This window comes from Culex pipiens, chromosome 1 (assembly GCF_016801865.2).
Source record: "Culex pipiens pallens isolate TS chromosome 1, TS_CPP_V2, whole genome shotgun sequence".
Classification (NCBI taxonomy): Eukaryota; Metazoa; Arthropoda; class Insecta; order Diptera; family Culicidae; genus Culex; species Culex pipiens.
Window position 1 is genome coordinate 90,008,303 of NC_068937.1, and position 11,572 is coordinate 90,019,874.

General features: G+C 49.2%; 2 protein-coding genes across 3 annotated transcripts in view; one reads left to right on the forward strand and one right to left on the reverse strand.

The window, feature by feature from the left end:
• LOC120421095 (mycosubtilin synthase subunit C-like) overlaps positions 1 to 3,572 on the forward strand; it is a 36,781-nt gene extending 33,209 nt beyond the window's left edge. For both annotated transcript variants that reach the window (XM_039584238.2, XM_039584239.2), the window contains exons 3-7: positions 498 to 953; positions 1,010 to 2,068; positions 2,128 to 2,530; positions 2,592 to 2,855; positions 2,922 to 3,572. In XM_039584238.2, the coding sequence (XP_039440172.1) occupies positions 498 to 953; positions 1,010 to 2,068; positions 2,128 to 2,530; positions 2,592 to 2,855; positions 2,922 to 3,255 (2,516 nt within the window). In that variant the 3' untranslated portion in view covers positions 3,256 to 3,572. The remainder of the gene's footprint in view (positions 1 to 497; positions 954 to 1,009; positions 2,069 to 2,127; positions 2,531 to 2,591; positions 2,856 to 2,921) is intronic.
• Positions 3,573 to 4,582: 1,010 nt separating this feature from the next.
• LOC120421091 (negative elongation factor A-like) lies at positions 4,583 to 10,963 on the reverse strand. Its single transcript, XM_039584234.2, has 5 exons — positions 10,659 to 10,963; positions 7,742 to 10,415; positions 7,506 to 7,678; positions 7,287 to 7,442; positions 4,583 to 5,656 (listed from the first exon to the last, which is right to left on the reverse strand). Exons 1-5 carry the CDS (start codon positions 10,866 to 10,868, stop codon positions 5,459 to 5,461), a joined length of 3,411 nt encoding a protein of 1,136 aa, XP_039440168.1. The 5' UTR covers positions 10,869 to 10,963; the 3' UTR covers positions 4,583 to 5,458.
• Between the last annotated feature and the right edge of the window lie 609 nt (positions 10,964 to 11,572).

The following is an 11,572-nucleotide window of genomic DNA, read 5'->3' on the forward strand; positions in this document are numbered from 1 at the left end:
ACAGACTTGATGTTGTTTTTAATGAGTTTACAAACAAAGTACTAGATTTTATAGGTTTTTCGAAAAGTAAATTTCTGTAAGTTTTTTGAAAACTTTTTCTTACTCTTGTCTATTCCATAGTAGGTAATAAGTAATAATTTTTCGATTGAATTACGATGTAAAACACAGCTGAAAGGAACACCAAATCTCTGTTATATACCTAAATGAACTCATTGTAACTTGGATTATTCACCAATAAAACCGAATTGAATTGAATTGATAAACTCAAAAATGAAACAAAAAAGTCAGAATCGTCCAAAAATTACATGGGACAATTCTGCGTAGAACGGCAGTATATGTTGGATAAACTTAGAATGCGTTTTTCTCCACTGTTTTTGCAGGGGTCAGTATAAGTTTAGAATAATAATTAACCAATCTAGTCAATTCAAACTCCTCAGCAAATTCCAATCATAATCATAAAAAAATATTACAAATTGCCCATCCACTCCTTCTTGCAGACGACGATCGGGGTCAGATCAAGACCAACTACAACGTGCTCAACTCGACGGCTAATCGACTGGCGAGGGCCGCGATTGATGTGATTGCCGGCAAATCGGAACCCAACGGCGACGGTGACTACATCATTGCGGTGTGCATGCAGCCCTCGGATCGCCTCGTAACGACACTGTTGGCGATTTGGAAAACCGGCGCCGCCTATCTTCCGCTTGATCCCACCTTCCCAACAAACCGTATCGAACACATCTTGAAGGAGTCCCGTCCGGTTCTGGTGATCCACGAAGACTACGAGAATTTGGCCGTTTTTGGCGAAACACCGGCCGTTGCGTACGCCGACCTGCGCCAGAAGGCGTCCCCCTTGAGCAATGCGAACCTTCTGCCGGAGCAGATGCTGGGCGCTGGGGACAACGCGCTGGCACTGGTACTGTACACATCGGGCAGTACCGGTGTGCCGAAAGGTGATTGATTTTATTTGTAACTCGATATAGTAGCTAAACTCTCAGTTTGTCTGCAGGTGTCCGCCTAAACCACGAAACGATCCTGAACCGTCTGCAGTGGCAGTGGAACCGATTCCCGTACTCGGAAACCGAGAAAGTTGGAGTGTTCAAAACCGCTCTGACCTTTGTCGATTCCGTAACGGAGATTTGGGGCCCTTTGCTGAATGGAATGTCCATCGTGGTCGTTCCGAAAAAGATAACCAACAACCCGGAACGACTGGTGGAACTGCTGGAAGAGTACAAGATCGAACGTCTGGTGCTGGTGCCAACCCTGTTGCGATCGCTCCTGCTCTACCTGCCGCTCCAGAAGAAGAAGCTGCTGTACAACCTGCGCATCTGGGTGTGCTCGGGCGAACCGCTGCAGATCTCGTTGGCCAAAGAGTTCTTCGACTATTTCCTCGAGGGAGTTCACCAGCTGTGCAACTTTTACGGTTCCACCGAAGTTATGGGCGATGTAACGTACTTTGTGTGCGAGTCAAAGAAGCAGCTTAGCAACTTCGACAAAGTTCCTATCGGGTACCCCTTGGACAACACTGTGATATACATCCTTACTCCCGACCTCCAGCCGGTCAAACCTGGTGAGATCGGTGAACTGTTCGTGTCCGGTTTAAATTTGGCTCAAGGCTATGTGAACGGTCGCGATCCCGAGCGATTCATCGACAACCCACTGGCTGTTGACCTCATTTATTCTCGGATGTACCGCACCGGAGACTTTGCCTCCGTGACCAAGGGCTGCGTGTACTACGAAGGTCGTACGGACTCCCAGATCAAGATTCGTGGTCACCGCGTGGATCTGTCCGAAGTGGAGAAGAATCTGCTCTCGATGGCGGGCGTTGACAAGGGAATCGTCCTTTGCTACCATGCGGGGGAGCTGGACCAGGCACTGTTGGCGTTCATCACCGTTGAGAAGGGTTCGGCCTACCAGAATGGACTGCAGATTGAGGGTGCGCTCGAGAGCAAGCTCGCGTACTACATGATTCCACAGGTTATCCTTCTGGACAGCATTCCGCTGCTGGTGAATGGAAAGATCGACCGACAGAGTCTGCTCAAGATGTACGAAAATACCAACAACAATGGTAAGTTCTGATTATGATTTCTAAAGGTTCAAAAAAAAAAATCATCGTTCTTTCAACAGACGACTCCAACATCGAGATCGAATACGACTACGCTGGCGTCCCGGAGCACAAGATGGACATGGCACAGGCCCTGTTCACCACCGTGGGCCAAGTCATTGGTCGTTCCACGCGGACCAAGATCTCGCTGCAGAGCAACTTCTACGAGCTCGGTGGCAACTCGCTCAACTCGGTCATCACGGTTACGCAGCTCTGCCAGAAGGGTCACGCCATCAGCATCACCAGCTTTATTGGCGCAGAAAATCTGGCGGAAATTTTGGACAAGATGTACGCCAACCAGAAGCAAATTGCCGAACATGAACAGCTCAACGGGGGCGCGTCAAAGGACCATGAGTTTGAGTTTGAGTACACGATGAACTTGACGGCACAGCCGTTGGCCGACGAACACAAGGAGGACGCTATCAAGTGAGTGGAACCGGCGCACTTTGTTCTGGATGAACTTCGTAACCAATTTTGTTTCTTGCAGCATTCTAACGTACAGCTTTTACGAGAAAGCTGATCTTGAACGGTGGATCAAGCCGTTGATCAAGGAGCAGGACTACCGGGACATTCTGGAGGACATCTGGGACGTGCTCATCGAGAAGCAGCTTAGCTTTGTGATAAAGGATCGCAGTGGTAAGTCGGTTGGTGTGTCACTCAACTTTGACGCGTACGACGAGCCGGAACCAGAGCTAACCAACAACTTGGTGATCATTTTCGAGTTTCTGGAATACGTGGAGAAACCTATTCGGTAAGTTGTTTTGACCTCGCTTGCATCAACTAGATTCTAACCAATTGATTGATTCTGTTCCCCCAGCGAGGAGAAGCTACCCCAAGGCATCAACCAAATTCTACACTCCTTCATGATGGGAACGTGCGCCGACCTGAGCGCACAGGAGAACATCGAGGCTATGCACTTCATGGAGAGCGAGGTGTTGAAGATCGCGACGCGCCGGGACTTTACCGGTATTCTGACGACCAACACGAGCCCGCTCACTCAACAGCTCGGGTCCAACGTGTACAAGTACGAAACCATGCTGGACTACCAGATCAACCAGTGGGAGTACAGCGACGGCTCGCGACCCTTCGGGAAGGCTCCCGAAGACCAGCGGGTTATTGTGCACTGGAAGGACATCCGGAAGCAACATTGAGGCAGCGTAGAAGTGGTAGAAGTAGTGTTGTAGGTTATTATTTATCAGTCGGAATAGAACATGTTTATTTAATTTTTAGGATAAGCACTGAAATCACGTCGAAAATTATACATATCAAGCAATAATGGAAGTAGATTTAAACTCGCACTATAAGCATTGCTACAAGAATCTATACGAATGAATTAGTGTTAGTGATAAATTGTTATTTTCGTACAAAAATTAGACACAAAAAGAGGTAAATGAGAGAGGATATTATTGTACTACTGATCAGTTGTAGATAAATAATTATTTATAATCACGAATAAAGTTCTGCGATAATTCAACGAAACTTGTGTTGTTATAATTGAAAATCCTTATCACTTGCAGTCTCATTTACGGACTTCAAGTTCACGACTGCAGCGATTTCCTCGTTTTTGTTTTCAATCATGAATAGCTTGATTCCTCTTACAAGTTCTTACCTTTACGTTTATCAACATTGTTAACTTGATTCTGCTGACGGACCTTGCCCGCATCATCCCTTTGGCACAGTGGTTCACTCAGTTACAATTGCAAGTGCACGGTTCCTCAGTTCCTTGGGTAAGGATTAATTTGTTTCCTGTGTATCATCACCTGAGCGTTTCCAACCGATACCAGAAACACAGGCAACCAAACAGCAGATTCCTGCTACAACCACACGTGGTCTCGGAACCGCAGGAAACTCCAGCCGGTCGTCACCGAAGCTTTCAGCCGGATAAATCCGCCATCCGCCAGGTCCACGTTGTCCACCCTGTCCTGCGAACACCAAACTGTCAGGCAGTTCACGTCACGCTTCGGGTTGAGAACTCGGTGTTTTATATTCTCTGTAGCGGTATGTATAGTAGACCGGAACATTATTTATTTTCCTCTAACTGCCGACAATGCACTATTTTTTTATGAACGGCTTTCAGGAAGCTGTATCACAAAAATAATTGAATTGAAAAAAAAAAAAACTAACAAAGACTACTTGCCTTTGTCGCCAGTAAAAAAAGTCGTTTTGGAGTTTTAGAGAAAATTCGTTCTCGTTGTATTATCAAAGTCTGCGAAATGTCATTGACGTTGTACAGTGTAGCCATATTGAAAAAGTCTTATGAACGAGGGGCCTGCCGCCAGTGATGTGTACTGAAAATCTAAAATGATTAAAAATATATAAATGGACTTGCTTCGTTTGAATCGAAGAACAACTGCTCAAGTATAGTAAAAAAGCATGGGCTGCTACTAGGGTACTAGGGCACTGGAACATGATGTCTGTGTTCGGGAAAGGCTGTTTCGTTCATGAATTTCTCAATGAAAAAACACAAGATATTTCCAATCTTTTTCTCTTGCACTATTTTTATGCTGCGTTTGGAATATACACATTCATGATACTTTCAGCCTATCATAAACTTATTATAATTTTCATGTTTTTTTCTTCTTTAGAATAATTTTAATTTTACAGCTTAACTCAATATTTAACTAACGTAAGACCTACGGGGAGGCTGCGATTTGCGTGTAACCACACGCACTCCCACAAATACATACAATATGCACAAGCCGGTTTCGCGCTGGCTTGTAAAGTTACAAGCGTTTTATTCCATTGGTAGATGATGTTCCAGTCACTGACTACTTTCCATTATAACAAGTGCACTCAAAATGTAATCCTTCGGCTTCTGTCAGATTCAAGTTGTATGTGTTTTTAATAATAAGTTTTCAAATGGGATTCTAGTGCGTACGTACCATGTACTCTACGCAAAACTGCTATCGAATGATGTACACAATAGGGTTGGTTGGTTTAATTTTGAGTGTAACTTTTATTATCGCTTGCGTGTGTGTGTGTGGGTGTATGTCGGCCCTCTGCAGAGTCATGCAAGTTGTCGTGTGACAGGTATTCTATGAAATATGCATTATTTTTGTCATTGTATATTCTATAAGCATAGTTCTTAATGTCCTTCACAGGATAGGTTTTATTTCATGAGATGAAAATATATATTTTGCACAATTTTGCTTATATGCCATCGATATATAGCAAGACAACAACAAATGATTATTGTATGTTATAAAATATTCAACGTAAACCATGTACAAAGCACACACCTTCCCACATTCACTCTCTTTCCCGCTTAATCCTAACCTCGCAAGCCTTGCCAGCTGGCGCTTTCCGCTTACTATCACGATGCTTACCACTCTGCTGTTGCTGCTAGGCTAAATATTAAATAACCACCGAGTTCTGCTGGGCGGTCGAACCCGGCTGCCCACCGGTGGCGGCCGTCCCCGCTTCGTTCTGCTGCGAGGGGTCCAGCTCGCGGTACTTGCGGAACGTTTTCCACTCGCCGGTGTTGTAGTCGAGCGTGATGAGCGATTCTACCAGCATGAGGGCGTGCGTGTCGTCCGCTTGGAGGACTTTTTCCTGAGAAGAAGAGAAGAAAAAGACGAATCAGCACAACAGGTTACAGTGCGTTTGGTGTCAATTGTCTTAAACTACTAGCAGCTCGCCATTGTGGCGATGGTCGGTTTTTTAACACGTGCAGTTCATGGTTTATGCACTCCACCGTAGATCGTTCGTAGCACCTTCCGTTCCAAGACTCAAAGGGCACCTGCGTCCTCCTGCCGAATCGTCCAAGTCTCGTGACCACCGGACCAGACTACTGGTCCAATCAGAATTCTGAACATCGTTAGCTTCGTGCTGCGTTGCACTCGATCGACTTACGTCCTTCGTAATCCGAAATAAGCACGATTCCCAGCAAAAATACGAGTCCGGATCTCGAGTCCGGCGGTTACCAGCGACACAAACTCGCTCACCTCCTCCAACTCATCATCATCCATGAACTTGGTCTTTGACGTATTCATGGCCATTTTTGCTTGTACCTTCAATCGGGTGTAGACATATTTCATCGTCTCCAGGTTTCTTGCCACAATGATAAGCCATCACCTTGCCGCAGCCCTCGGCGAGATCCAAAGGGTTCCGGCTAGTTCCCCCGAAACACGCACGTGACACATCACACTATCCAAAGTAGCCTTGAGTCAGCTTATTCGGGAACCCGTGCTCGTACACAATCTGACGGCAAAGAATCTTAGAAAGGATTTCATAGGATGGTTGCCACAATCCATCCACTCATCTGGTAGTTTTTCTTCCACCCAGATCGATGAAATCACCAAATGGGTGGCTCTAGCCAGTTTCTCTCCTCCACAATTCACCAGGTAATCGATCCCTGCCGGCAAAGCCACAAAGCCTTTACCGGATCACCTTCTCGTAAAATTTACGCGATTCGTTATATCGGAATAGCTGCTCCATTTCTGTGCAATCCTGGTTTTCTTGCTGGCGCTGCTTGAGCTTGAAGGCCGCAACCTGTCGATTCCGAGCCTGTCTGTATCATTCCACATTCCCTCTCGTCGCTTTGTGCAGCTTCTTAAGCTGCCTTCTTCTCGGCGGTAGTCCGTTGACACTCGCCGTCGTATCAATCATTTCGACTGACTCGTTCTGACTTCCGTTGCACTGCCGATGGCTGAGCGTATGCGGCTCCAATCATTTTCCAGCGAGGCTGCGCAAAGTTTTTCCTCCCCTGGCAGATTCGCTTCCAGCTTCTGCGCGTAACTGTGGGACACATCTCCATTTTGCAGACACGCGGTGTAGAACGGAGGGGCCCGCCGGCTTCGGCGTTGGTTGTACATCGTCGACAGCTTTGAGCGTAGAATCGCGTAGAATGCATCATAATTTTTCTCTTCGTGAGCACGTTGATGATGCCTCCTCAACTTGAACATCCGCAATAAAGCCGGTATCCAGCTCCTTGTCCTTGCCGCCGCTCAAAATCTGAAGTGCCACAACATCGAAGTTGCGAGGTTGCAACTCATTCGCCAAAGCGAATTCTAAACCCAAAAAGTTAAGGGACATGCACATTTCCAAGAACCGAATCGCCAATCGGTGATCGGCTTTTCAATGGTCTTCTGCCGTTTGTTCCGGATTTTCATTCTTCTTGCCATTCGCGATGATTCACTTATCTACTGAAAGAAAAACAAAGTTAGCAACACCCCCAACTTACCGTACTCTCGTTCAGCTTGATCGTGACGACGTTCTCCGGGTTGGGCCGCGGGTTGTCCCGGTAGCCCGCCATGAAGCCAATGATGAGCGCCTTCTCGAGACGCGACACGCGGTTAGCCCGCTTGAACATGTCGTGCGCCTCCATGACGTGCTTGTTCTGCGGATTGAGAAATGCAATCAAGGATCTTTGAAGATTCTGAAAAGGAACTGCGAAACATACCGACAAGGACAGTCCCTTGCGGGCACCCTGCTGCTGTGGCTGCTGTTGTCCGGCGGCGGTCGCGTTGAGCTGCTGCTGAATGGTGACCGTGGTGCCCTGCTGCTGCTGCTGTTGTTGGGCGATTTGCGTTCGCTGGATTTGGATCTGCTGCGGTTGCTGCCCGATGACACGTTCTGCAAATGAAGGGTAGTGATTAAAATTTTGCGTTGGACGAAGAATGTTTGCACAGAACTCACCTTGCTGCGGTTGTTGCACTAGCTGGATCGTGGTTCCACCGGTCCGCGTCGTACCCGCAGCCTGGAACTGTATCGTGTGCTGTTGCTGCTGCTGCAGCTGAGATTGTTGGGCGCTCTGGGTGATGATGGTCCGCGTCTGACCCTGCTGTCCCACGGTCTGCGCTTGGTTGGCCTGGATCGTCTGCACGAGCTGGGGCTGCTGGCCGGGCCGTTGAATAAGCGTGAGACCCTGGGGCAGCACGGTTTGCGTTACGTTGTTGCCACCGCCGACCGGCCGGATGATTGTCATCGTCTGCGGGGAGGTCTTGATCTGCTGGGTCTGCTGCTGCTGGCCGCCCTGCTGGGAGATGTTGGTGATAAGTGCCGGAATCGTTGAAGTTTGCTGCTGCACTTGTTGCTGCTGCTGCGATGACTGAATGACAACGGGCGTGAGGGCCGGGATGTTTTGGTGCAGGGAACTCGTCGGGACCAGGGCCGGGATTTGGCTCAGCTGGGGTTTCACGTCCGGTTCGCTCTTGACCAGACCCGGGGGACCGCCGCTGGTGAGAATGGTGGCTCCGCTCAAACCGGACACGTTTTGAAGCGGGATTTGCTGGTAGACTGTATTTCCCGACGGGTCCACGGTTCGCAGGATGACTCCCTTCTGGTTCAGCACGTTCGGGATCTGCGAAGAGTTGGTCAGGAAGATGGTCTTTCCCTTCACGTTTGGCGACATGACCACCTGGGCGTATTTCGGCTGCTGCGAAGTGCCCGTAACGATGGAAGTGGTCTGAATGGTTTGCTGCTGCTGCTGCTGTTGTTGAAGTTGTTGCTGCTGAAGAATCTGCGCGACCGAGGTGTTGATCATGTTGGTGTTTTGCGGATTTTGCGCCGTGATCGTGATGGTTCGCTTCTGGGGCGTTGTCGGTTGCTGCTGGATTTGAACTTGCTGTTGTTGCTGCTGCTGTTGCAACGATTGGATGTTGAGGATCGTGGGCTGAGCCGCCGTTGAGATGAGCGGCGGGATGTTCTGCATCAGCTGGTTGTTACTGAGCGAAACCGTGGGAGCGGTTTTGATTTGTACGATTCGCGTCGGCGTCGATGGCTGCTGGACCTGGGTTTGGTTTTGCGACTGAATCTGCTGTTGCTGGGCTTGGATAAGCTGCTGCTGGTGCTGAGCGCGTGAGATGGTGGTCGTGAGGGTGGGCGTTCCGGTCGCATTTGCGTTTGTTATTATCCGCTGGATGTTGATTTGCTTTCCCGGCGGAGACGTGTTTAGCACGTACGATTGGAGGCCAGGTTTCTGCTGGATAATGGTCGTTCCGGCATTCTGCGCCGTACTCGTGCTCGGGTTGAGCTGCTTGGTGGTGAACAGAATGTTTCCGCCCTGGTTGATGATCGTGGTTGACTTTGGAATCGAAGCCTGTATCGTGCCCGGTTGAATGGTTTTCGACGAAATGATTTCGATCTTGGGCGCCTTGTTGACCAGCGTCGTCTGCCCACTTGCACTGGTTTGAATCATTTGTACTGTGCCGGGCACCGTCGGAAGCTGTTGCGGTTGGGTTTTGATCTGGGTGGTCGTAGGGAGCGTAACGGATCGAACCAGCGAAGGTGGATTGTTGGAAACGGACATCGGGAGCGACGTGCCCGGTTCCGTCTTGATCGTGATGGTCTTCTGCGGTTGCGGCGTTGTGTATGCTAAAGGTGGCACTGGAGGCACGCTCGTTTGCTGTTGTATCGAGGCGACGATCGGTGCGGCGGGAATGGTTTGAACGGTCATCGTTTCTTGCTTGATTTCCTGCTTGATCTCCATCGGCTGCTGCAGCAGCTGCTGCTGTTGAACCTGCAACGGTTGTTGAACTGCTCCGGTTGACACGACCGCTTCCTTAATCGCGGTAGTCGGCATAGGCGTCGCCGGTTGACTGTACACGGTGCTTGCCGTAAGACCAGCGGCATAGTCCGGCGTTGTGGTGGTCACCGTAGGCGTAGTCGGTGTCGACACCACGGGCTTCACATCTTGGGTAGCCTGAGCGGTTGCCTGCTCGGCAGCCTTCTTCTGCTGCTCCTCCTTCTCCTGTTCCCGCTTCCGTTTCTTCGCCGCCGCATAACCAAGCGGTTGTTCGCCGATTTCGAGTAGTTTGACGCCACCCTCTTTCCTGCCTGCGGGTGTCCGGCTGAGACAAGGTCTGTTCGGACCTTGAGACGATGGTGGCGATCGGAAACCTCCCGTCGGAACTCTCGATGGAATTCCCTTCAGCGGAGTAGTGTCGGTCATTTTGCGTGGAATTCCTCGCGACCTCAAAGGCACTGTCGGCGCGGAAATCTTCTTCAAGCAGCTTTGCGCGTCGGACGACTTCTGGAGCAGCTCAGCCCGCAGATTCGCACTCTTGGGCTTGCGCTTCAGTGTGAAATGCTTCACCGGGGTGGCCTGCTGGCCGACCACCGAAACCAGAGCGGCCTTGTTCAAATACTGACACTCGAGCGGAAGCAGCCCCAGATCGGCGTTCTTGACCACCAGCCGACGCAGCTCGTTCACCATATCCGTGAAGATCGGTCGCGTTTCCTCGTAGTCCGAGATCTCTGTGTTGAGCGAACCGGTCGTCGGCAGCGTCTTGATCGTTTCCGCAATCATCGACACCCATAATTCCGAGTCGAGGCCCGCGACCTCAATCACCTCCTCAAGTTCGGTTTTCCACTGCAAATAGAGAAAACAAAAATGTAATCACCGTATGCCAAATCAGATTCCTCAGCAAAAACGGTTCCCGAACCCCCAATCCCGAAAAGCAATAACAAATCATCCGGACGCACACACACAAACATACAATGCGTACGAACGCGCGCGGGATGTTTTCCCGCAGCGTCAGTGTGTGCGTGCGCGCGCCCCAAAGCAGAGCCTCCGCTGTCGCCGCCGACTTGGACGACACGACTTTTTCTTTACCTCTTCGACGATCCTCCGCGGGATGTGGAAGAAACTGAGCAGCAGCTTCAGCTTCACCTGCGTCTGCAGGTCCGAAAAGCATTCCTTGATGTTCCGCAGGACTTCCTTGTTCAGCTGTGATATGATTGAGCCGCTTATCCACGAGTCGTTCGACGTACCGAGCTTATTATGAAGCCACAAACTTATATCGCTGTCCCGTGCAGTCGCCATCTTGAATAAAAACTGAGCGACGACGACGACGGCGAAGAAAAATTGGTGTGTTTGAAAAATGTTGTGGAGACTTTTCGCGTTCGCGACGGATGACGTTTGCGGTGATAGGTACACGGTCGGGTGGGAGTACTCAAGAATAAGTTTGTTCTATACACTGTAACTGAAAATCACACTTCGCTGAGTTCGTTTTCGCACCTCTCCATCACGGTCAGCTGGATGTACTCAAAATCAAGTTCGATTCACTCATTTTGGACCATGCGTGGAGGAATTCATTTATGAGTTTAATGCTGAAACTCATAAATGAGTTTAGCTCTCGAACTGCCGAATGAGTAGTTTGGCTGGACAGCGATTTTTGGCTGTTTTCTTGAAAATTACCTTAAAAACTTTGAAATTTGTGAAAGTTACTACTAAATTAAGTGATTGTTTAGTTAAATCGTCCCGCCCGTGTGGATCAATTGGACCGCGCACTGGACTCACAATCCAGAGGTCGCCGGTTCGAATCCCGCGGCGGGCGCTCTAAAATTCTTTGTGTAAATATGGGTATTCGGCGCCGTCGCTCCGTGCCATACTTTCATGCACTTAGGAGCCCAGGGCGGCGAAGTCCTTGTAGATAAAAGGAAGACACTAGTGGTTGGTACTAGCAATGGTGGCTGACAGCTATAAAGTCAACTTCGTCGTATTAGTTAAATAAATCATTTTAGTAC